The sequence below is a fragment of the Carcharodon carcharias genome, chromosome 25 (assembly GCF_017639515.1).
Source record: "Carcharodon carcharias isolate sCarCar2 chromosome 25, sCarCar2.pri, whole genome shotgun sequence".
Lineage (NCBI taxonomy): Eukaryota > Metazoa > Chordata > Chondrichthyes > Lamniformes > Lamnidae > Carcharodon > Carcharodon carcharias.
In genome coordinates this window covers 20,045,116-20,071,933 of record NC_054491.1, presented here as the reverse complement: position 1 = coordinate 20,071,933, position 26,818 = coordinate 20,045,116, and the positions used below count along the sequence as shown (strand labels likewise).

General features: G+C 43.7%; 1 protein-coding gene across 3 annotated transcripts in view; it reads left to right on the top strand.

Annotated features, from left to right (window-relative positions):
- Nucleotides 1–26,818, top strand: part of tmprss4a (transmembrane serine protease 4a) — a 48,918-nt gene that overhangs the window by 17,405 nt on the left and 4,695 nt on the right. For 2 of the 3 annotated variants that reach the window (XM_041174421.1, XM_041174423.1), the window contains exons 2-12: nt 9,597–9,681; nt 11,552–11,659; nt 13,150–13,302; nt 13,387–13,516; nt 14,863–14,964; nt 16,735–16,775; nt 18,379–18,538; nt 18,846–19,015; nt 20,147–20,242; nt 24,759–24,901; nt 26,412–26,561. In XM_041174421.1, the coding sequence (XP_041030355.1) occupies nt 9,597–9,681; nt 11,552–11,659; nt 13,150–13,302; nt 13,387–13,516; nt 14,863–14,964; nt 16,735–16,775; nt 18,379–18,538; nt 18,846–19,015; nt 20,147–20,242; nt 24,759–24,901; nt 26,412–26,561 (1,338 nt within the window). The remainder of the gene's footprint in view (nt 1–9,596; nt 9,682–11,551; nt 11,660–13,149; nt 13,303–13,386; nt 13,517–14,862; nt 14,965–16,734; nt 16,776–18,378; nt 18,539–18,845; nt 19,016–20,146; nt 20,243–24,758; nt 24,902–26,411; nt 26,562–26,818) is intronic. The other variant, XM_041174424.1, reaches the window with a different exon arrangement.

Genomic DNA, 26,818 nt, shown 5'->3' with positions numbered 1-26,818 from the left:
TGATAAGGAGGAAGTGTTGAATACACTGTCGGTACCAAAGTTGACAAAACACTGGCACCGGATGGGATGCATCCAAAGATATTGAAGGAAGTGAGTAGAAATTACAGGGGTACTGGCCATAATTTTTCAATCTTCCCTAGGCTCAGACTCAAGGGAGGTGCCAGAAGACTGGAGAATTGCAAACATTACGCCCTTGTTCAGAAAATGTTGTTAAGATAAGCCCAACAATTACTAATCAGACAGTTTAACTTCAGTGGTGGGCAAGATGCTAGAAACACTTATTTGGGACAGATTCAGTAGGCACATGGAAAAGTATGGGTTGATAAGGAAGAAAGGGGAAATTGTGTTTAACTTGCTGGAATTTTTTGAAGAGGTCGATGAGGGTAATGCTGCTGATGTGGTGTACATGGACTTTCAAAAGGCATTTGATACAGTGACACACAACAAACTTGTGAGAAAAATTATTGTTCACGGAATAAAAGGGACAGTAACAATGTGGACACAAAGTTGGCTAAAAAATAGGAAGCAGAGAGTAATGGTCAATGGCTATTTTTCGGGCTGGAGGAAGGTTTATTATGGAGTTCCCCAGGGGTCAGTATTAGGACCCTTGCTTTCCTGGCATATATTAATGATCTAGATCTTGATGTGCAAAGGAAAATTGCAGAGTTTGCGAATGATATAAAACTTGGAAGCATTGTGAACTGCGAGGAGGACAGTGTAGAACTTCAAAAGGACATAGACAAGTAGGTGGAGTTGGCAGATAGGTGGCAGATTAAGTTCAATGTGGAGAAATGTGAGGTGACGTATTTTGTTACGAAGAACATGGACAGACAATATAAAATAAGGGATGAAATTTTGAAGGGAATGCAAGAGCAGAAAGACCTGGGTGTATATGTGCATAGGTCTTTGAAAGTGGCAGGACAGGTGGAGAGAGCAGTTAATAAGGCATATAGTATCCTGGGCTTTAGTAATAGGGGCATAGTGTACAAGAGCAGGGAGGTTATGCTGAATTTATATCAGACACTCATTAGACTTCAGTTGGAGTATTGTGTACAGTTCTGGGTGCCACATTACAGGAAGGATGTGAACACAGAGAGTGCAGAAGAGGTTTACCAGAATGGTTCCAGGGATGAGAAACTTCAGCTGTAAGGTAGATTGAAGAGGTTGGGACTTTTCTCCTTGGAGAGAAGGTGGCTGAGAGGAGATTTGTTAGAGATGATCAAGATCAAGAGGGAGCTGGACAGAGTAGACAGGGAGAGAAGCTGTTTCCACTCGTAAAAGGATCAAGAACGAGAGGGCACAGATTTAAAGTTATTTGCAAAAGAAGCAAATGTGACATGAGAAAAACTATTTTCACACAAGGAGTGGTTCGGAATGCACTGCCTGGAAGTGTGGTGGAGGCAAGCTCAATTGAGGCATTTAAGAGGGCATTAGATAATTGTTTCTATTCAAATAATGTTCAGGTGTACTGGGAAAAGACAGGGCAATGGCATTAGGTCATAATGCTCATTTGGAGAGCTGGTGCAGAGACGATGGGCTGAATGGCCTCCTGCACTGTTAAAATTCTGTGGTGAAGGGGTTATCTTATGAGGAACGGTTGAACAGGTTGGGCTTATACTCATTAGAATTTAGAAGAATGAGAGGGGGATCTTAATGAACGTGTAAGATCCTGGGAGGACTTGGACAGCATGGATGCTGAGAGGATGTTTCCCCTTGTGGAGGACTCTAGAACGAGGGAAAACCATTTATAAAATAAAAAGGGTCTCCCATTAAGATACAGATGAGGAGAAATTATTTTTTTGAGGGCCAATTGTGGAATTTTCTTTCCCCAGAGAGCAGTGGAGGTTGGGTTATTTAACATGTTGAAGGCTTAGTTAGATCTTTGATCAACAAGGGAGTCGAGGGTTATGGGTGAGAGGCAGGAAAGTGGAGTTGAGGCCACAATCAGATCAGCCATGATCTTATGGAAAGGTGGAACAGGCTTGAAGGGCTGAATGGCCTGCTCCTGCTCCTAATTCTTGTGTTCTTTTGATGTGGGAGTGTATCTTTGTGCCCACTTCCTAACAATAGGGACACTGATTGAGGAGTAGGAACTTTGGCTCGTTCACTCCCCTTTCCTCCTTATCCCTGCTCCTCAGAGAGACCCAAAGGACTCCGCTCCCACTCACTGTACTGCTCACTGAAGTGAGGTGAGAACTGTGAGCAGAGGGAACAATACCAAGAACAAACACAAAAATTGCTGGAAAAACTCATCAGGTCTGACAGCATCTATGGAGAGAAAGGCAGAGTTAACGTTTTGAGTCCGTATGACTCTTCAGAGCTAAAGAGAAGTAGAAATGTGGTGAAATATATACTGTTGGGTTGGGGGGGGGGGGGGGGGGGGGGGGGGGGGGGGGGGGGGGGGGTGGGGGTGGGGGGGGGGGGGGGGGGGGGTGGGGGGGGGGGTGGGGAGTGGGGGGAGGGAGAGAGAGAGACAGGTGAAGCTGGATAGACGGCCAATGATAGGTGGGGGCAAAGGAGAGATTGCAAAAGATGTCATAAACAAAAGGTTGAAGGGGTGTTGATGGTGGTGATATTAGCTAAAAGAGGTGCTAATGGTGACATTAAGGTAGAAAGCAGGATGATCCACTGGCCTTCTATACAGCTTCATCTGTCACACCCTCACCCCTTATACAGTATATGTTTCACCACATTTCTACTTCTCTTTAGTTCTGAAGAATAGTCATACGGACTCGAAACGTTAACTGTCTTTCTCTCCACAGATGCTGTCAGACATGGTGAGTTTTTCCAGCAATTTTTGATTTGTTTCAGATTTCTAGCATCCGCAGTATTTTGCTTTTACCTTAGTGAGCAATACCAAGATATAATTTGAGTAGAGTTTAGGATTTACCGTGGAATAAAATCTTCCACCTGACGATGGGAGACTTCAGCAGGATTGCAATGAACAGAGACTCAGACTTCCAATTAAAGAGTACAGAAATTTGAGATTAAAAGCACAAAATATCGGAAATACTCAGCTGGCCTGGCAGCACTGGGGAGAGAGGACCAGAGTTAACATTTCAGGTGGGTGACCTTTCATCAGAATTGGGGAATAGTTATAAATGTAGTAGCTTTTAACCAAGTAAAAGTGGGGATTGGCCAGGGATGGGGGAAACAACATGGGTAAAGAACATCAGGAAAGATCTGTGATAGGGTGGAAGGCAGGAGAGATTAAATGGTCAAATGACAAAGGAGTTAGTTATGTAAGGTCGAGGGGAGCGGGGATAGGACAAGGAAAGAAATGAAAGCTGTGAATGGCAGAATGACGAACAGCTGCTGTCAAAGTAAAAATGAGAGTAAAATCGAAACCTGCAAAGCAAACGAAGCAAAATGGGGGCAAAGATTACAATCTGAAATTGAGTCTGGAAGGCTATAAAGTGCCTATTGAAAGATGAGAGGCTTTTAATCAAGCTTATTCTGAACTTCATTACAACACTGCAGCAGGCTGAGGACAGATGTCAGCATGAGATCAAAGTGGAGGTTAAAATGACAGGTGACTAGAAGTTCAGGGTAATATGGAACACTCCATTCAGTCCACAAAGCGGGCACCCAGGCTGCATTTGGTCTCCCCAGTGTGGAGGAGATCACATTGTGAGCAGTGAATACTGTAGACCAAATTGAAAGGAGTGCACATAAATCACTGTTTCACCTGGAAGGAGTGTTTGGGCCTTTGGACAGTGAGGAGAGAGGAGGCATAAGGGCAGGCGTTGCATCTCCTGGACCAGGATTTTTAGCTCGGAGGTGGGCGCTCGCCCGACCCAACCGAGCATGAAATGACGCGCGTTGATGTCGGCCAAGCATGCCCACATCCACGCTTAGTCACGGGATAGTTCAGTCGGTGGGCACGTGCCAGAGCTGGCAGCATGCTCGCCAACAATTTTAAAGCCATTAAGTTAACAATTGTCCTGAATTTTTCACTGCCCGTTCAACCTAACGGCTGACGGGCAGACAAAAAGGCCAAGCAGCTTTTGCGGTTTTTTTTTTGGAAACCTCATCCATGGGCAGGTTGAGGTTTCCAAAATCAAATACGAATGAAATAAAAACTTAATTTTTAATTAAAAACATGTCCCTGCTCATGTGACAGTCAGATGGCAGGGCATGTTTTATTAAATTTTTCTGATGCTTAATAATGTTTTCAATATTTTGTTTGTCTCCCTGAGGTAGCCCCGTGCCTCAGGGAGATTACTCAGTACTCTTTTGCGCACATGTGCGAAGTGCACACTGGGCCGGCTCGCATTCTTCCCCATGTTGCTCACACATCGTGCTGAGTGGGCCTTAACTGACCCGCTAGTGTGAAATCGGGGTGTGCTGTGGATCACAGGTGTGGTCGGCTTCCCAACCACCCCCACCAATGCCACACGCCATGGGCAGAATTCTGCCCCTCGGCTTGCATGGAAAGGTGCTGTGGGAAGGGGACAGGATGTTGGGGTAATTGACAAGTGGCTCAGAGTGTCAGTGGGGAAGTGACCCCTGTGCTGAAAATGGAGACGAGTGGGAGATGATTTTAGTGATGGCCTCAAGCTGGATGTCGGGGGAATGCTGAAGGATGATTGCTTTAGTATGGGGGTTGGAAGATGAGGACAAGGAGAATCCTATCATGGTTCTGGGAGCAAACGGAAGAGTGAAAGCAGGAGTGTGGGAAATGGAATGATCGAGGGCCTCGTCAGCCATGGTGAAGGGGGAGTCCTCAGCTGAGGAAAATGGAAGACATATCAGAAATGTTGGTGTGGAACTTTGCATCATCAGAACTGATTCGATGATGAAAACTGGGAGAATGGAACAGAGCGCTTACAGGAAGTGGATGGTAAGGAAGTCTAGTCATTGGGTTCAAAGGCTAATTACAAATATTCACTATCCCAAGGAGTGGAGATGGAAGTCGAATGGAAGGGAAGAGTCATAGGTGGACCAGGTGAAGGTGAGATCAGGGTGGAAATTGGAAGCAAAGTTGATGAAATTTTCATTTTGGGGTAAGAGCAAGAAATGACACCGATACAGTCATCAATGTACTGGAAAAAGAAATGAGGGAGGGGCATCCTGCGTCTGACTGGAAGAAGGCAACTGAGACAGAAGCAAAATATTGCAGACGTTTAAAATTTGAAACCTTGCTGGAATGAAATGCATTCTTTGGATTAAGCAGTAATTTAAATAGCTGAGTGCAACTGCCGTGATTGATTGCTGGAGATTTTTGGCACGTTTAGAAGGGGAGGAGTGGTGTCAGCACAATTAAATGGAGGGAGGAGGAAACATGTTGATGGGCAATAAAGATGACAGGGCCATGGAATAATAAGCTCACACCCCCGATGCCCTAATTGAAACTAGGACTGACTTTGTCACTTGGAGACAGGGACATAGAAAAAAGAGCAAACGAGACAACTGTTTGGCATGTAGCCATATAGAGTTAATTATTCTTGGTGTGTCTTTGTGTGTGAAATGTTGAGCAGAACTGTCAGCTCATCTTATAGAAGATCCCATGGCACTATTCCAGCCTCTGATGTGGAGATGGGACCTGGGTTTAATGGGATGACGGGGCTGGGACAAGGGGAATCTTTTTGCAGTGACCTCCTGGATTACATTTGTAAATATGGATTTTTTCCTCATTTTGATAAACCACTTGCTTCTAGAGCTGTGTATTAATATCACAACCACGCTCTGGGTGCCTTCAATAGAAGAGAGCTGGAAAATATGTTGTTGCAAACTAGTGAACCTTTATTGACTATTTACAGAGACAGGCTCATTAGGACTCCAATGTCTGAGTTGCTTTTCCAATTCCTTCTTGTGATGTGAAAATGCTAGCATTTGTTGCTCATCCCCATTTGAGAAGGGGTTAAGAGTCAATAAATTATAGGCTAGAGTGAACCAGATGGGTTTTTCAACAATCAATTCTTTTAATTCTAGATTTATTAATTGAATTTAAATTCCACCAGCTGCTGTGGTGGGACTTGAACCAGTGTCCCCAGAGCATTAGTCTGGGCCTCTGGATTACTAGTCTAGTGCCATTACCACTATGCCACCATCTCTCCCATTTAGTTGCTGCTTGAGGAGGTGGTACACAATGAGTGGCTTGCTTAGGTCATGTCAGAGGGCAGTTAAATATCAGCCATGTTAGATTGGGGCTGGAAGTGTCTACAGGCCAGACCATCTAAGGACTGTAGTTTTCCTATCTCTAGTTGGAATTTTAATCACCATTCAACAGCTTCATGGTCACTTTTATTGATACCTGCTTTATTATTTACACGTTTTTAGATTTTGTTTTAAAACTGATTTTCAAATTCTTAAACTGTCATAGTGGGATTTGGACCCTTGTCCTCTGACTCGCCCAGTTTATCCTCTATCCTACCATATCCTTGCACTTTTTATCTAAGTGCACTCAGGCTTTGTGGACTGAGGGGGGTGGTTCTTGCCCGTTCTACTTACCCTATTGAGTTTTGTTTAAAAATTGAAGCATAGAAGATTAAGGGGTAATCGAATTGAGATGTTGAGGATAATTAAAGGAATTGACCCCATTTCCACTTGGGTGGGGGAGCTGCAGAATAAGGGGGCATAAATTTAAAATTGGAGCTAGGCCATTCAGGGGTAATGTCAGGAAGCACTTCTTTACACAAAGGATGGTGGGAATCTGGAAAACTCTCCCATAGAAATCTATTAATGCTGGTGATCAGTGAAAATGTTAAGAGATTAATAGATTTTTGTTGGCTAAGGGTATTAGGGGTTATGAAACCAAGGAGGGTTAATAGAGTTAAGGTTCAGATTAGCCATGATCTAATTGACTAGTGAATTCAGTTTCAAGAGGCTGAACAGCCTTCTGTTGCTAAGTTCCTATAAAATGTCAAAGAACTAACTGTTGATTTGTTGAGTGAAGAGGTGGCTGGTGTAGCTGGGGAATGTGGGTTAGATTAAATAATGATCTATTCGCCAAGGTGAGGATCACTTTTTTTCTTTACTCAGTTTTCCTGAAATTACCTGCAATTTCTTTCTCCTTGTTCCCCCCTCCCCTCCCCTCCCCTCCCACCCAGCCAAATCTTGCTGACCCCAAGAGGCTGGGGAGGATGAGTTATGAGATCGCTCCACTTGTATGAACTGTTCTCCACTTTCATTTTACAGTAGCTGGTCACCAGCCAATGAAAATTGATCATTTAGAATACAGAAACTGGGAGCCAGAGGAGGAGGGTAGGGAGGTGGGTGGGGCTGGTAGAAAGTTGTATTAACTGTTAGCCCTTGTTGTACTGACAACTGAGTTGCAAGCTGCCCCATTTTAGAGAGCACCGTAAATCAAGGAGATAATGCAGAATTGGACTAATATGGAGGCCTGACCAAATAGAGTTATTTTGTTCCTTTTGGCTGAAGGATCAGTGATCCAGTTAGCTTTTTACAACAATCCAACAGCTTTCATAGTCACTTTCTTTCTGATGCTAGTGTCTTGAAGATATTAATGTATATAATGTTATTGGAAATTATTTTTAAATTAGTCTTGTTGTAGGGTCTGTGTCTGTGGCTTAATTGGATTAAAGCCAGATAGCCTGGGTGCTTTGTATAGTAGTTTTGAGATGTTAAGTAGGTAGACAATAAGGTAAAGAGTACATTATCATTTTTTGAATAAATCATTCAAATGAAGGTTAAAATTTTGCATTTAGTTAGGAGACACCAAGCAATTATTTCTAATAAAGTTGATGCTGTGAAAAGGGTTTTATTGCTATAAGAGGTGGAGTTCAAAGACCTAGTGATACAGTGAGAATTTACATTCAAAGGGAAGGCTAGGTATAATCTGAGAGGAGTTTGAGAGTGCAGGTCAGGGGTATGTAATATCTAAGCAGCCTGTAAGCCAGACTACTATCTGCAAAGGAATCAAATGGAAAGAAACCTTATTTTGAAATCGTAAGATAAAATGTGCTTCGCCTGGTGTCTGTTTAAAGTCTATGGGCTGAATCTTGCGTTCGGCATGCGGGGGAGGGCCAACACGTAAATTGATGCGTGTTGGCGTGCGCCCTGACATCACCGCTGTCATTCCAGTTTTCAGTTTGGGCGTGCTCTGGAGTTGGCTGCGCGCCTGCCGAACAGTCAAAGGCCTGTCAAGGCCATTAATCACCTAATTAAAGTCAATGTCAGGGCTGCCCGCCCAATCTTAAGGTTGTCGGGCAGGCAAAGAGCCCAGGCGGCCTTCACATTTCTCATGAAACCTCATCCACGGGTGGGATGAGGTTTCATGAAGGATTTATAAATTGAATAAAAATTTTCATTAAAATTCATAAACCCGTCCCAGCTCATGTGACACTGTCTTTAAATATGTGTTGAGCTCAACTTAATCTCCCTGAGGTATGGAGCTGCCTCCAGGAGATTTCTGTGCTCTTTTGCGCTCATGTGCAAAAGAGTGCAGGCCCCGACTCTCCCTCTCTCCCCCACCACCTGCACAGGTAGCACTGAGTGCTTCCAGGTACGTGTCACACTGGGCAGGCCTCAGTTGGCGCACCCATGTAAAATGGCAGCACGCAGCTGATCGCGGACAGTGATTGGCTGCACGCCTGCCCACGCTCGCTCCCGCTCAGCCCGCCCGATGGGGAGAAAATTCTCCCTTATGGGTTGTTGTTTCCTTGGTGAGGGTTTACCTGGAGTGATTAATTTGGGGACTTGTTTAGAAGTTATTATGGTAGTAATCTGTAGACATATATATATGTGTTTAATTCCTTGATAAATTAATTAATGTTTAATTTCACTTATATAAAAAACCTTTTGAGGCTTTGTTTTTTTCTGAATTCATAGCTGCATCTCAAGCCAATTGAAGATATAGATTATGACAGTTGTTCAAGTTTCTCTCTGGGGTTTAAACAACTCAGCCTTTACCAACAGTCATAACAATTGTCCTTAAATGACCAGATTTATTGACTTTTCTTTCTTATTGTGGGATTTGAACTCATGATCCCTAGGATCTTACAGGCACACCCTTACACACTCAGTGTTAAGTCAATGTGAAGTCAAGGATTTTAACTGAGATGACCCAGCTTATGGAAAACATATTCATAAGTAGCTGTAACCAAAAGAGCTTTGGACTTGAAACTTGAGCCATCATTGCTGCATACAGAAGCTTGACATATATTGTGGAGATTATCAGACTTCTCATACTCTTAAAGGAACTTGCAGAGACCCTGAATGTGTTGACCTATTGAACCTGGTGAATTTCATAGCATATTTTTCTCAAAGGGACCACTTGGCTGAGCTGGTCCATGCCAGACTTTGTTCCACACAAGCTTCCTTCCACTGTACTTCACCTCACCCGATCAGCAATCTTCCCTCTCTGAAGGAGAGTCCTATGGACTCAACGTTAACTCTTGTTTCTCTCTCCACAGATGCCACCAGACTCGCTGAGTTTTTCTAACCCTTTAGTTTTGTTTCAGCTCTCCAGCTTTTCAGTATTTTCCCATCCTTTTATCTTCCTACTTTGAACTGCACGTGGTGTTAGCATTGACGCACTCGGCCAACTCCAGGCAGTCCCTGAGTCAGATTTTGTGTGTTCCAGTTGACACTGGAAAATTTTTGACTGTATCCTCTTGAATACCTTTTTTCAGGCACGGGCGAGCGTGACATCAAGGGAGGAGACGGATGAGTTTGTTAGCCTCAAACCTTCACATCCAACTATTCCAGCGGATCCAGGTTTAAACACCAACTCTTTTACATATTCAAACTTTCATATCATCCCATGTGCCACCGGGGGATTTGTTTGGACCTGAAACTCTCTTTGCTTTGTACTTCATTGAGAGAAGTTGTTTATCCTCTTCAGGCTCCACCATAGATTTGGTAAAGAAGTTGAGGCTAAGCTGCTGAACCCCTTCACAAAGGACCTGGAGAGATTCCTGGTTGGAAATGGGATTTAAGGAGAAAGGGACAGAATGATCAAATAAACTATGGGCATGATGGACCCATTACTGCTGGGATTCTGGAGGGCAGAGGGGCAAAGGGGAAAAGGCATAATTGGGCAAATAACCCAGAGTTTTGTTTTGCATAGAATTTGCAGCACTGAGAAAGGCCATTGAGCCCAATGGATCCATGTTGATGTTCATGCTACACACGAGCGTCCTCCCACCCCTCTTTTATCTCACTCCATCAACATATCCTTTCATTCTCATGTGTTTGTCCAGTTTCCCCTTAAAGTGCAGCTATGTTATTTGCCTCAATTACTCCACTTGGCAGCAAGTTCCACGTTCTCACCAATTCCTGGGTTAAGCTATTTATGCATGGTTCATCCAAGTATGGTCTAACCAAGGTTCGACGCAAATTTACCATTATTTTTCTGCTTTAAATTTCTTCTCTCTAGGAATAAACGTCCATGCTGTTGGTCATTTTTTAAAATATGATCTTGTTAACCTGTGTGATTTGCTGCTGTATGATTTGTGAATATTATAATTGGAGCAAATCACACATTCATTCAGAATAAAAAGAAGTTGCAGTAAGGGATGGCATCTGTCAGACTGAATCTTAGATATCACTGTATTTTTAGGAAGGGAGAGCATTTGGGAAAATAAATGGATAGAGGGTCAAATTATTCCTTTAACAAATAGCAGGAGAGCATGTCTATCTCTAATTAGAGACCTGTTCACTATATCCCAGGAACATGTGATGTTGGTGCATGTCATTTCACTTGTGAGACTTCAATTTAGTCCTAAGTCTGACATCCTAATAAGAGCTTTTCATTTTCTAAAATAACATTGTCCCAAGAACAAGGGACTTGCTGTAGTCGTACATGAGTCATTACATATCGTATGAGCATGCCTAGGTCTACAAGCTGTGCTGTCACTCATAGAATTCTTGCCTGAGTCATATTGCTGTGGGCCCAGAGACTTAACAAAATCTAGGCTGACGTTCCCAGTGCTGTACTGAGTGCAGTTTCTCAGGTAAGATGACGAACTGAGGCTTCATCTGCTACCTCAGGTGGATGTGCAAGATCAAATGGCAGTATTTCAAAGGGCAGAGTCTCCCTGGTATCCTGGTTAATATTTATCCCACAAGTGATATCACTAAAATGGATGATCTGGTCATTATTATATTGTTGTCTGTTGGAGATTTCTGTGCAGAAATTGGCTACAACAGTGACTACACTTCAAAAGCGCTTAATTGGCTGAAAAGCACTTTGGGACACCCTGAGGCTGTGTCAGGCACTATGTAAATGCAAGTTTATTTTTAATTTTTTCTTCTGATTTTCCTTTTCTGAAGCTGAGGCACTCACCTTCCTCCTCCTCTTGGAGAAAAGTCAGCGAATTTGTTGCCACTTCCCCCACAACTCTGTTCTTCCTTTGAGGGGGAAGGATATTGTGGCTTTGTGCTTTTTTAAAGCATTTGAAAGTTTTCTTACCAATGCCCAAGACCTTGTTTCCACAAACACATTTCTAGAAGTGTTGAGATGCACCCAAGCAACATGTCCAGTTAGCAGCTTAAGTGCTAAGTTCCAACTCTTTCCTTTTCTCCAGTCAGTGGATGTTGGGATAGCTCAATGACCTCCATACAAATAATATTTTCTAATCTCCAGAAATGGCTGCCAGATTTCCACTCAGAAGCAAAATGTCAAAAAAGATCATTATAACTGTGCTGATAGTCCTTACAGTTATAGCAATTCTTGGAGTCATCATTTATTTTGGTAAGTTGTTTTTCCTGTTCAAAAAGTTAGTATAAAGTATTCCTCCTCCTCGTGCTCTGCTTTCTCTCCAGTCCACTGTTTGAAATGCTGGGTTGTGGTCCTGTGTCTCCTCTTCTTTTCTCACAAGCAAGTGTGGGCCAACAAATGTCCACTGGATAATAGTCCATGTGGGGCATCACCATAGGTCTGATCTCACCCCTACCTGGTTCCCACCAGCACAGAAGTGCATTTTCCAATAGGATAATGATCGGCATTTGTGTGGATTTAAACAAAAAAATTCTCACCCCCTTGCCCACCCAGGGGTGCCAAGGCCAGCTGAAATCTGCTCCTGTCACTGGAACACAGTAAAAGGAGGAGGCCATACATCCCCTTGAGCCTGTTCTGCCATTTAATTAGATCTAGTTGATCTCTACCTCCAGTCCATTGATCTATCAACTCCTTTGATCACCTTTTATCACCTCTTAGGATTTGAGTCCTGAAATTGGTATAGATGTTGGGATTTTCAGTTCTTTAGCTGAGACAGGAGTGGTTATTAACCTTGTATGGAAGGTTGTCAGTTATGATGGTGTGAGGTGATGAGTTTAGTCCAAGAGGGTTTAGGAATTCCACCCTGTTTGCAGCCACTGTTTCTCTGAAATTAGCAAAATCTAAAGAAAAGGTCAGAACATGAGACCAGCAACAAAGGTCTCCCATATCCAGGTGAAATAGTTATTCCCCATCCTGTACTTGTTGCTGTTTGCCTGCACTGGAAAGTAACTGGAAGAAGGAATCCTGGCTAGGCACCCCCCACTCCTCTGAGTCCAAGGCAGTGAATTGATTTCTGGTGTTGCTCTCATCTCCTTTATCAGACGTCATCAAGGGCTTGAGTTCAGCTACCTCCTAGTCTGAGATTCCTTCTGCAAAGCCTCCCATGGCCCGAGTGTCCCATTCAAGCTCATTGTGCAGGATCATGATGACGAATCATTAACTAACATATGAATTAGGGGCAAGGAGTAGGCCCTTTGAGCCAGCTCTGCCATTCAATAAGATCATGGCTCATCTGACTGTGGCCTCCACTCCACTTTCCTTCCTACCTCTATACCCTTTGACTCTCTTGTCAATCAAGAATCTGTCTAACTTAATCTTAAAAATATTCAATGACCCAGCCTTCGCTGTTCTCTGGGGAAGAGAATTCCACAGACTCACGACTTCTGAGAGAAAAAAAATCTCCCATCAGAATCTTATGTTTCAATAAGATCACCCCTCAACCTTCTAAACTCCAATGGATACAGGCCGAACCTTTCCTTATGGGATAACCCCCTCACCCCAGGAATCAGTCATGTGAATATTCTCTGAACTGCTTCTAATTCAATTATGTTCCTTCTTAAATAAGTTACTGGGCTGTTAGTTTCATCTGAGTCGATAACATTAAGCAGAGCTGCCCATGGACCAATACTGGTGCAGCCACAGGCCAGCTGATGTTTAACCTGCACCATTGTCTCCCTTTGCAGTGAAGGTTGCCATCGACACATATTATTACTTCTGTTCAAAAACCTTTAAGTTCATTCCTCGCGATTTGCAGTGCAATGGAATCTTGGATTGTTCTGAAGGTGAAGATGAGCTTCAGTGTGTGATAAACGTCACGTTCCGAGGGCAATTCCCAGGTAAGCAAACAGTCATCTTCTATGTGCTTTTAATGTTATCCTTCATCCAATGGGACAGTGACAGCCTGTTACCTTCCCTTTCAGTGCGTGTATATGGACTCAACTCCATTCTACAAGTGAAAGATTCAAAAACCCACAAATGGAAGAGCGTGTGTTACGACAGCTGGAGACCTAAACTTGCAGAAGTAGTGTGCAACCAGCTAGGTTACTCCAGGTACAGTAAAGAATCTTCAAATCTGCTTCTCTCCCAATGCCTTTCGGGTGAGACATTAAACCGAGCTCCCACTTGATCTCTGAGGCAGATATAAAAGATCTCACGGCTTTTATTTTGGAGAAGAGCAAGGGGCTTAACCCTTGATGTCCTGGCCCAAAATTTATCCCTCAACTGACATCATTTAATCTTCTAATTTAACTTGTTGCTTTTGTGTGGTCGTGCTGTGGACAAACATCATGACTTTGACTGAAATTTAAAATATTTTATTGACTCTAAAGCACTTGGACATCCTGAGGTCATGAATGGAGCTATATTAGTCTTTCTCGCTCTTTTCTCCTCCACTTACCTTATGTTTTATTGATTGGGCCACAAGTTGGAGTCAGTATAGCCAAGGCTGGAGGAAAGCTTTGCACTTATACAGTGCTTTGTCTTGTTGCACCTAAAAGCACCTCAAATCCAGTGGACATTTTGTGTGCAGCATGGTCCCATAACAAGATGGGTGAGCAGTTGAGATTTTTTTCTAGTGGTGCTGAAGGGCACCAGAAGATCTCAATCGTTAACATTCACTTAAACAGGCAGACTGAACCCAGCTGTTACATACCACTTTCAAGTGAAGCCAACCTGGGAGGTGCTGCATACCAGGGACAATCTGATTGAATACAGAAAGACCAGGGTAAATTAGAGTTGACAAGCGACATGTTTAATGTAGATAGTCATATTGTAGAATAAATGATGATGATGTCATCGTCATCGTCGTCAAGGCTCTGGAGTGGGGGTGAGGAACCTGGTGGATAGATCAATGAAGACTTTGGCACAGTGCATGACAGCAGTTATGGGAACATGTAGGATCTTGGGCTCTATAACTCGAGAAAGGGGATGATAGAGTTTGTACAGAATGCTGGTTCAACTTCTCTTGGACTACTGGGTACAGCACTTGGCACCATAGATCCCCAGGCATTGGAGAGGAGGCAGTAAAAGGTGACTGTACACAGGGAACTGGCATTAGAAAACTGAGTTAGAAGGAAAGACTGCAGAAGCTGAGCAATGGGGAGATGCAAATTGGGTCCCCAAACTTTCCACCCACCACCCCCTTTTCCCCCCACTCACCCACATGCGCTACACCAAGCTGCAACATAGATCTGCAAAGAGCAGCCTCAAGCAGCATGTCACACTGTTCCTGAGTTTGTAGTGTTGGCATCCACGCATCTGTAACTTTGTTAAACGACATCAGTTGGATCCTGGATTGTAAAAACATGACAGGCAGCTTTTGCAAACAATGCCATAGTGGCTATGGCACACTGACTATACTTGGAAGGGTTTATTTAACCAGTGTTATTGCTCTGCAGCCATCCTGTAGGTAGTCCCGTGGAAATTAATCTTTGGCCCTCGCACAAGATAATCAACAAAGTCACCAACCCTACTTCCGTTCAAGATGCGTTAACCGAGGGGTGAGTAGAATCTGGTTACTGTAACTCTATATTGTTCAATGAACTGACGTGTAGCAGAGGTGATGATGAGTAGGCTTATCAATCCTTGGTGATGGGGTTCACTTGTGTCTTAAAGCAGGGCAAGGTTTGGCGCTGGTTATGGGAGTAGATGGGATTTTTTGTTGAGGTAGGTTAGATTCTGATTTGCAAATGGAATTTGCCTCTGTTTCAGAGATTAAGAAATCTGGTTTTGGGAATGGGGCGCTAGTGGAGGTTCACATCTTTACTTGTGAACCTCCTGTAAATTCTGGGAACAAGCCATTTACAATTCAGACCTGGACTAAGCATTGCAAACATATTCTGATGGGTATGAGGTACTTTGAATAATTGCATGGAGGCCAAGTGGAGTAGTTTGTTCCTTGATCTGAGGGAGGAGATTGGCTTCCTTTTATTGAACCTGCCTGATTCTCATTCTTTTTGAGGCCATGCCTTCCTATGCTAACTGGAAAGCTCTTATTACCAATCATCTGATTAGATAATACTTAACTTTCAGCCCAACAAACCTTTTATCCCATCTCCAATATTTTCATAAAAACATAGAAACTGGGAGTAGGCCATTTGGCCCTTCGAGCCTGCTCCGCTATTCAATATGATCACGGCTGATCCTCTATCTCAACGCCATAATCCCGCTTTCTGTCCATACCCCTTGATGCCCCTAATATCCAAAAATTTATCAATTTCTTTCTTGAACGTGCTCAGTTATAATTAATGAAAGCATTTAAAGATGATGAAAAAGAAAATTTCACATAATAATTTTAAATATTCCTGTGACGACTTTGCTGGTTTTGCTTGTAGCAACGTTCAGGAGATTAATCTCTAATTCTTGAGCACTGGAGAGTTGCAATTCCTAATCCAATCCCCAATCTCAGAAAGACAGCCCTTACTGCACCAGTATGACACTCCTCACAGCAAACATCCTGCTCCCTTGAAGAAATTTGCTTTGTGTTTGATATAAGCCTGGATTTGTGTTTAAAATCATGGAGGATTTATTCATTTATTTTTTTGGATTTGTTCTCATTTTGGACAATTGGGTCACGTCGCGTTTGAATTTTGAGATTGTCCCAAATGAAGTTATATGGGATTTTGGGTGGTTTCATCCCAGGATTGTAGAATAGCACAACACAGCCCATCGGGTCTTTGCCAGCACTTTTGAAGAGCAATCCAGTTAATCCCATTTCCCTGCCCTTCCCCATATCCCTGCAATTTTTCTCCTTCAAGTATTCATACAATTCCCTTTTGAAAGTTATTATAGAATCAGCTCCCATTGCTTTATCCATTCCAAACACTAACCATGTATTTCATTTAAGAAGCTTTTACTCATCGCCACTGGTTCTTTTGCCAATCACTAAATCTGTGCCCTCTGGATATTGGTCTTCAGACACCAGAAACAGTTTCTCTTTATCCACTCTATCAAAATCCTTCATGATTTTAAACAGAAATCCGGGCCTATATCAAACACACGGCCAGAGTTTTTGTGGTTGCTGGCATGAGATCACAAGAAATTATCCAAAGAATGCTCCAGATATTAAATAACTTGCAATCTAAAATCAGGAAGTTGCTCTAAGCTTTCTCAATTAACTGTCTGTATCATTGCAGCATTTTATTATCTCTCCCTGGCGCTCTGTCATCATCCTAACACCGGGAGACGAAATTAAATCTTACATAAAGTTAAGGCTTGGCTGCAAAATAAACTGGCCCCTGAACCATTGTTTCCTTTTACTTTTTGTTCAGGATTTGCTACTCCGATAAGATTGTCTCTTTGGTCTGTGCACGTAAGTTCATATATTCCTTTAACATTTTTCAATTTGAATTCTTCAGAGTCTGTGTATTTGGTAAAGTTACTGAACAGTTTTCTAGTGGAAAGTAGGATAGGAAGATAGGAATTTGTAAGACTTAGAAAGACAAGTCCCTCTTGCTCTCCTCCTTCTACCAACCTGGTAGAGGCAAGATGCAATGATGGAGTTATTGATGAAACATGGTGATCGATCTCTTATCAACGAGTCAACAGACCCAGACAGTGGACTTCTTGGATGTTCATTTATTGTTGTTTTAGTTGCTGGGGTTCTGTCTAACCATCATTATTTGGTCACTGGCCTTAACTTGGCTTCTTCAGTACATTTAATGCCACACTCACCATCATTTTCTGACAAATGTTTCTTTATAAAGTTTCGTGCGCTCATTGAGCTACAATAACAGTTTTGGTATGACTCACTTCATCCCTTCCTGTGTTTTATTTTTGTATTTTCATTCGCAAGATGCTGATGTCATGGTAGGCTGGCCATTGCCCACCCATATTTGCCCTTGAGAAGGTTGTGGTGCACTGCCACCTTGAACCACTGCAGTCTGTGTGGTGAAAGTACACCCACAGTGCTGTTAGCTAGCAAGTTAACAGGTTTTTGACCCAGTGCTGATAAAGGAGCAGCCAGATATTTCCAAGCCAGGATAGTTTGTGACTTAGACAACAGCTTGGAGATGGTGGTGTTCCCATGCGCCTGCCGTCCTTGCTTTGCTAGGTGGTAGAGGTCGTGGGTTTGGAAGGTGCTGTTAAAGGAGCCATGGTGAGTTGTTGCAGTGCATCTTGTAGAAGTTACATACTGCTGCCACTGCGTATTGGTGGTGGAGGGAGTGAATGTTTAAGGTGGTGGATGGGATGCCAATCAAGCGGGCGGCTTAGACCTGGATGGTGTCAGGCCTCTTGAGTGTTGTTGGAGCTGCACTCATCCAGGCAAGTGGAGAATATTCCATCACATTCTTGACTTGTGCCTTGTAGATGGTGGACAGGCTTTGGGGAGTCAGGAGGTGAGTTGCTCTCTGCCGAATTCTCAGCCTCTGACCTGCTCTTGTAGCCACAGTATTTATATGACTGGACCAAATGAGGTAATGGTGCCTCTTTGAAACCGGATAAATGCTGTCGGATCCGTTTTCAGGAAAATAAATGAACTTGAGCAAAAGACAATTGGCTACGTTTCTGCTTTCTCTCGTATTAATCAATAAAGGAAGAAAGGGCAAAAATAAAAACAAAAAAACTGCGGATGCTGGAAATCCAAAACAAAAACAGAATTACCTGGAAAAACTCAGCAGGTCTGGCAGCATCGGCTCCATTCCACCCCCATATCCCATCAATCATTCTGTTCGTGCTGTCCCCAAAACATCAACTCTTTTCTTCTCCGCCGATGCTGCCAGACCTGCTGAGTTTTTCCAGGTAATTCTGTTTTTGTTAAGGAAGAAAGGGCAGCTGGACAAGGTTCTTTCTGCTCCTACGCATTCTGATGTTCCAATGATTAGTTTGGATTTTTAGATAATCCTGAAGAATTGTGTTCTGTTCCAACTGGAAGGGAGGAAAAACCTATTGGATATTTTGTCTCAATGTTTCAGGGTGTGAACGAACTGCCAGTGACCGGATTGTGGGCGGTATAGATGCCAGTATCGATGAATGGCCCTGGCAGGTCAGCCTCCAGTACAAAAAACAGCATCTGTGTGGCGGGAGCATAATCAATTCCCAGTGGATCCTGACTGCTGCACACTGTTTCCCAGAGTAAGTGCCTAAACAATTATGCTCTCTGTCCCCATCACTCTGCTTCCTCCACCATACCCACCACCACCCCACCCCAACATCCCACCTTGCCTCCCAGTTGATTGACTGTTGCTCCATTCCACCCCCATATCCCATCAATCATTCTGTTCATGCTGTCCCCATCAAACACTCCCAGGGCAGGTACAGCACGGGGTTAGATACAGAGTAAAGCTCCCTCTACACTGTCTGATCAGTCCCAATGTCAAAATAACTATTTAAACTGTTTTACTTTTTGGGACCATTTACTAATTGGAGTTGTTTATTCCAGGGAGTATCATCAGATTGCAAGCTGGAGGGTGTTTGCTGGGAGTGAGACACTCTACTCTGGAGGAAGAAGCTTTTCTATTGTGAAAATTGTCACAAATACAAACTACGACCCACAGAGCAGTGACTATGACATTGCACTCATTAAAGTGAGATCACCTTTACCTTTCACAGGTAAGGCCCAGCCTGAGTACAAAAGTGAGCACTGTTAACTTATGAACTGCATTTGACTTTTAACTAGCTGATAAGCCCTCCCTGGTGAAATCTTCTCCACTAAAAACAGTTGCCTCAGCGCAGCTTTCTGCAAAATTCTCCCTTGCTGTCCTGAAGGTTTATCCCTCTCTGACTCTGGCACTGACTCTCACTGGGGTACGGGCTCCACACGCATTGACTCTCACCGGGGTATGGGCTGCACACACACTGACTCTCACTGGGGTACGGGCTCCACACGCACTGACTTTCACTGGGGTACGGGCTCCACGCGCACTGACTCTCACCGGGGTATGGGCTCCACACGCACTGACTCTCACTGGGGTACGGGCTCCACACGCACTGACTCTCACTGGGATACGGATTCCACACGTATTGATACTCATTAGGGCACAGTTATATTGACGTGCCACTTGCTACTACCAACCTGGCTGAGATTAACACAGGCTGGAGGAGCAATCTCGGCCCATCCTGTACTGGCTGGGACGGGGAACAGGATACCTGCTAATGAAGCAAACTTACCCTACATATGGGACAATGACTCAGGAAAGGAGAGAGTTTCTCAATTTCCCCGAAAAGCCTTATACACTCTCTTGGTCATTTAGATATCGGTTTTATTAGACTGGCGTACATAACAGTGATAATGCTACTTGACTGGCAATCCAGCCTAGACTAATGCTCTGGAGACACATGTTCAAATCCCACCACTGGATGCTAATCTCATCATGTCCTTCAGGGATGGAGATCTGCCATCTTTACCCGCTTTGGCCTTCATGTGACTCCAGAGCCGCCACAATGTGGCAGACTTTAACTGCCCTCTAAAATGGGCTAGGAAGCCACTCAGTTGTAGGCAGCTCACCACCACTTGCTCAGGGGTAATTACAGTTGGACAATAGATGCTGACCTTGTCAGTGACATTCACATCCTGAGAATTTATTTTTTTTAAAAATAAGGCTGATTTTTCTGTTTCTATCTGACCCAGATCACACTGCTTCTGTCCAAGATAAGATGGTGCCCCTGAGCCTACAATCATTTATCTTGCTATGAGCTTGATCTTTCCTGTTGAATAACTCTTCTCCCATTTTTTTGGTCAAGATTATATCCGCCCTGTTTGTTTACCCAACTACGACTCTCCAATTCGAAAGAACATCTTGGCATGGGTCACTGGCTGGGGCTACACAAAAGAATATGGTAAGTATCGCAGTGGTTACTATTAGATGTGAGATCATCTATTCAAAGATGGTTGAAAAAGAGGGGTTTCTGTAGGCTCTGCTCCAGGGGTACTGAGCTTTGTGTCCTTGTGGGCAGTATTTGGTCTTGGGGAGCTGTGGCAGTAAAGTTTTAAACTCTCATTAACCGATAACTTCTCAGGAATCTCCAGTTGGTCACACTTAACAGATTTTGGCATTTCAATTTGGGGTTTATCTGCCAACTAGAATAATTATGAAGGACAGGTTTTTCTAAATGGTGGGGTTGCCAATTCTGGTCGGCCAAATGCTGGAAGGTTTGTCACATGAGCACCCGCCCCCAAACAGTGGCCATTGGCTGCTTGAAAGCACAACAACAACTTGCATTTATATAGTGCCTTTAACTTAGTAATATGTCCCAAGGCATTTCGCAAGCTTGTTTTCAGACAAAATTTGACACCGCAACATTATAAGGGGAGGTTGGCCAAGGAAGTAGGTTTTAAGAAGCATCTTAAAGGAGGAGAGAGTGAGGGGTTTAGGAAAAGAATTCTGGCCTTTTGAATGAGGCAGCTGAATGGTGGGATGAAGGAAATCAGTGTTACACAGAGACCTGAGTTGGTATTGTGTAATGAGAAAGGAATAATTGGCAATCTAGTTGTGTGAGGCCCTTGGGGATGAGCGACCATAAAATGATAGAATTCTTCATCAAGATGGAAAGTGACGTAGTTGATTCTGAGATTTAGGTCCTGAATCTTAAAGCAAATTACGATGGTATGAGGCGCGAGTTGGCTATGATGGATTGGGAAACATTACTTAAAGGGATGATGGTGGATAGGCAAACATTCAAAAAGCGCTTGGGTGAACTGCAAAAATTATTTATTTCTGTCTGGCACAAAAGTAAAACAGGAAAGGTGGCCAAACCATGGCTTACAAGGGAAATTAGAGATAGTATTAGATGCAAGGAAGAGGCATACAAATTGGCCAGAAAAAAAACAACAGACCTGAGGATTGGGAGCAGTTTAGAATTCAGCAAATGAGGACCAAGGGATTGATTAAGAAGGGGAAAATAGAAGACTAGAGTAAGCTTGCAGGGAACATAAAAAACTGACTAAATGTTTCTATAGGTAGGTGAAGAGAAGAAGATTGGTGAAGACAAAAGTAGGTCCCTTACAGTCAGAAACAGGGACATTTATAATGGGGAACAAAGAAATGGCTGACCAACTAAATATATACCTTGGCTCTGTTTTCACAAAGGAGGACACAAATAACATACCAGAAATGTAAACAGGGTTTAGTGAGAGGGAGGAACTGAAAGAAATCAGTATTAGTAGGAAAATGGTGTTGGGGAAATTGATGGGCTTGAAGGCCAATAAATCCCCGGGGCCTAATAATCTACAACCCAAAGCACTTAAGGAAGTGGCCCTAGAAATAGTGGATGCATTGCTGGTCACCTTCCAAGATTCTATAGACTCTGGAGCAGGTCCTACAGATTGGAGGGTACTTAATGTAACCCCACTATTTAAAAAGGGAAGCAGAGAGAAAACAGAATTATAGACCAGTCAGCCTGACATCGGTAGTGGGGAAAATTCTAGAGTCCATTATAAAAGATTTAATAGCTGAGCATGTGGAAAACAGTGGCAGAATTGGGTAGAGTCAGCATGGATTTATGAAAGGGAAATCATGATTGACAAATCTACTGGAATTTTTCATGGATGTAATTAGTAGAGTTGATGAGGGGGAGCCAGTGAATGTGGTTTATTTGGACTTTCAGAAGGCTTTTGACAAAATCCCACATAAGAGATTGGCGTGTAAAATTAAAGTGCATAGGATTGGGGCTAATGTATTGAGATGGATAGAAAACTGGTTGGCCGACAGGAAACAAAGAGTAGGAATAAACGGGTCTTTTTCCGAATGGCAAGCAGGGACTAGTGGGGGTACCGCAGGGATTGGTGCTGGGACCCCAGTTAATCACAATAAATATTAATGATTTAGATGAGGGAATTAAATGTAATATCTCCAAATTTGCAAATGACACAAAGTTGGGTGGGAGGGTGAGCTGTGAGGAGGATGCAGAGATGCTTCAGTGTGATTTGGACAAGCTGAGTGAGTGGGCAAATGCAGTATAATGTGGATAAATGTGAGGTTATCTGTTTTGGTAGCAAAAACAGGAAAGCAGATTATTATCTGAATGGTTATAAATTGAGAGGGGGGAATGTGCAATGAGACCTGGGTGTCCTTGTACACCAGTCACTGAAGGTAAGCATGCAGGTGCAGCAGGCGGTAAAGAAGGCAAATGGTATGTTGGCCTTCATAGCCAGAGGATTCGATTACAGGAACAGGGATGTCTTGCTGCAATTGTACAGGGCCTTGGCGAGACCACGCCTGGAATATTGTGTGCAGTTTTGGTCTCCTTATCTGAGGAAGGATGTACTTGCTAAAGAGGGAGTGCAGCGAAGGTTTACCAGACTGATTCCTGGGATGGCGGGACTGACATATGAGGAGAGATTGAGTTGATTAGGATTATATTTGCTGGAGTTCAGAAGAATGAGGGGGGATCTCATAGAAACCTATAAAATTCTAACAGGACTAGACAGGGTAGATGCAGGAAGGATGTTCCCGATTGTGGGGGAGTCCAGAACCAGGGGTCACAGTCTGAGGATACGGGGTAGACCATTTAGGACTGAGATGAGGAGAAATTTCTTCACCCAGAGAGTGGTGAGCCTGTAGAATTCGTTACCACAGAAAGTAGCTGAGAAACATTGTATGCTTTCAAGAAGGAGTTAGATATAGCTCTTGGGGCGAAAGGGATCAAAGGATATGAGGAGAAAGCGGGAGCAGGCTATTGAGTTAGATGATCAGCCATGATCATAATGAATGGTGGAGCAGGCTCGAAGGGCCGAATGGCCTACTCCTGCCCCTAGTTTCTATGGAGGAGCACAGATCATTTTGAAATGCTTGTTGTAGTCACTGTGCAATGTAGGAAACACAGCAGCCAATTTACAAGTTCCACAAACAGCAATGTGAAAATGAGCAGATTTTTTTTTCGGTGATATTGATTGTGGGATAAATATTGACCAGGAGGCTGGGGAAAACGCCCTCACGCCTTGTCCTCCCTCCCAGAAACATGATAGGGTCCCCCTTGTCCTCACTTATCACCCCACCAGCCTCCTCATTCAAAGGATCATCCTCCGCCATTTCCGCCAGCTCCAGCATGATGCCACCACCAAACACATCTTCCCTTCACCCCCCCCATCGGCATTCCGTAGGAATCGCTCCCTCCGGGACACCATGGTCCACTCCTCCATCACCCCCTACTCCTCAACCCCCTCCTATGGCACCAGCCCATGCCCACGCAAAAGATGCAATACCTGCCCCTTCACTTCCTCTCTCCTCACCGTCCAAGGACCCAAACACTCGTTTCAAGTGAAGCAGCATTTCACTTGCATTTCCCCCAACTTAGTCTACTGCATTCGTTGCTCCCAGTGTGGTCTCCTCTACATTGGAGAGACCAAACGTAAACTGGGCGACCGCTTTGCAGAACACCTGCGGTCTGTCCGCAAGAATGACCCAAACCTCCCTGTCGCTTGCTATTTTAACACTCCACCCTGCTCTCTTGCCCACATGTCTGTCCTTGGCTTGCTGCATTGTTCCAGCAAAGTCCAACGCAAACTGGAGGAACAACACCTCATCTTCCGACTAGGCACTTTACAGCCATCCGGACTGAATATTGAATTCAACAACTTTAGGTCGTGAGCTCCCTCCCCCATCCCCACCCCCTTTCTGTTTCCCCCTTCCTTTTCTTTTTTTTTCCAATAAATTATATAGATTTTCCTTTTCCCACCTATTTCCATTATAAAAAGGGAAAAAAAAAATAAATATTTATTTTATTTTTGTTTTTTTACATCTTTTATGCTCTCCCCACCCCCACTGGAGCTATACCTTGAGTGCCCTACCATCAATTCTTAATTAGCACATTCGTTTAGATAATATCACCAACTTTAACTTTAACACCTATGTGTTCTTTTGTATTATTGTAGTTGACATCTTTTGATGATCTGCTTCTATCACTGCTTGTTTGTCCCTACAACCACACCCCCACTCCACTTCTCTCTCTCTCTCTCTCTCTCTCCGCCCCCCACACACACACCTTAAACCAGCTTATATTTCAACTCTTTCTTGGACTCGAACTCAAGTTCTGTCGAAGGGTCATGAGGACTCGAAACGTCAACTCTTTTCTTCTCCGCCGATGCTGCCAGACCTGCTGAGTTTTTCCAGGTAATTCTGTTTTTGTTTTTGTGTTGGGGAAAACATGTCTGTTTTTCAGAATGGTGCTGTTGGATCTTTTATGTCCATCTGAGAGGGCAGATAGGGTGTCGGTTTAACATCACATCTGACAGATGGCACCCCGACAGTGTGGAACTCTCTCAGTACTGCACCGAATTGTCAGTGTGGGTTTTTGTTCACTGATGGCAATCTCCTGTTCTGATCTTTTTTTCCATTTTGTTTTATATACATAACAGGTAAAGTGTCAACCATACTTCAACAGGCTAATGTGTCGGTAATTGAACGGAACGTTTGCAACAGGAGACAGTATTACAACGGGCAGATCACTGACCGTATGCTGTGTGCGGGTTACCTGGCTGGCAAAGTGGATGCATGTCAGGTATGGGGATGGGCCTGGAGATGGATCCCTGAAACAGGAAGGAAGTTATAAAGAGAGGCTTTGAGTCCTGCTCTGAGTTGAGGGAGCAGTGGTGGGAGAAACTGTACTTACTGCTAAAGTAGACAAGATGTCCAACAATTGTGTTACTGACCCAGTGTCTCTGTGCTTGAACACCATATAAAACCCACAGCATGTGAACAGGATATTTGATCCATATAAGTCTTCTTCACCTTAACTCATCTAAGTTTTTATTGAATTACTTAGTAGATTCATTAGGAACAAAAATGTAAGAATGATTAGTGTTGAATTCCCCTGTAAGCTGCAACATCATCTTCTCTGTCTCTACCTTATCGAACCCCTTTATCGTTTTAAACCCTTCAGGTCATCTCTCAGCACTTAGTTGTTTTTTTTCCCCATGCAGCAAGTGACCCTCTTATAGCTCCTACCAAACGCACTGTCACTCTTTAATGTCTAGATGGAAATTTGTCAGGTGCATGTCCAATTGTTTTGTAGGTGGAATGGGGCCTGGCTGTGATACCCCCTCACACCATTGTCCGGTGCTCTGCTGACTGTCTCCCTCTAGAATGTTCTCACTCTAGAATGGCTGCTTGAGTGAGCTAGCCCAGGGCATCATGGACTGTAACCAAAAAGATGCCAATTCTTTCAGAAAAAGAGGGAGACGTTGCAAGTGCAATACTGAATGCCATAGAGTCATAGAGGCCTACATCACATTGAGTCTGCGCCGGTCAAACAAGTACCTAACTATTCTAATCCCGTTTTCCAGCACTAGGCCCATAGCCTTGTATGATAGTTTTTAGACACTTTCGCTCCCTCAATGTAGCTCCCACAATCTATTAATTTGCAATCACATTGGAATTAAGGAGCCAATGGACTTTAAGTGAAATCTATTTTGGAACAAAGGCTAGTTGCTGGAGTTAAGATACATAAAAGCCACTTAAACTTAGATCAATGGGATAGGCTCAAAGGGCTGATTGGCCTCCCCTGTTCCCCCTACAGGGGAGCCAGTGGTGGGGTAGTAGTATTTTCACTGGACTAGTACTCCAGATACCCAGGGTAATTCTTCAGGGACCAAGGTTCAAATCGCACCATGGCAGATGGTGAAATTTGAATTCAATGAAAAACCTGGAATTAAAAAAGTCTAACGATGGCCATGAAACCATTGTCAATTGTCAGAAAAAACCCATCAGGTTCACTAATGCCTTTTTAGGGAAGGATATCTGCTATCCTTATGTGGTCTGACTTACATGTGACTCTAGACCCACAGCAATGTGGTTGACTCTTAAATGCCCTCAAAAGGCCTAGCAAGACACTCAGTTCTCAAAGGCAATTAGGGATGGGCAATAAATGCTGGCCCAGCCAGCGCCGTTCACATCCCATGTACAAATAATTTCAAAAAACATTCCGGCTGGACGTGTTTGTATATGATGCTGACATCTTTGTGAGGTTCTATCAGATGGCCTGTTGAATTTGCCATTCTGTTTCTTTTCAGGGGGACAGTGGGGGCCCATTAGTTTACTACTTTAGGCACTGGCAGCAAATTGGGATCGTGAGCTGGGGCAGTGGATGTGCGCGTCCCAAACGTCCCGGAGTTTACAGTGACGTGACTGCACTGCTCGATTGGATCTACCATGTCATGAGTGTAAGTATGAGGGGGGGGGGCACTGTTCCCAACTCAGTCCCACCAGACCACACTGCCCCCACACCCCACCATACCCAAGTACACTCCTCACTCTCCACCACACTCAGTACAGGCACCACGATTCCCACTACATCCAGCACACAACATCCAGCATACACTCCCCACTGTCACAGTCAGACACCCCTCCACAGTTCTACTTTTCTCTGTAAATTATGTTCAGTACGAAATAAGCAAACTGATGAAGGAGGGGACAAATT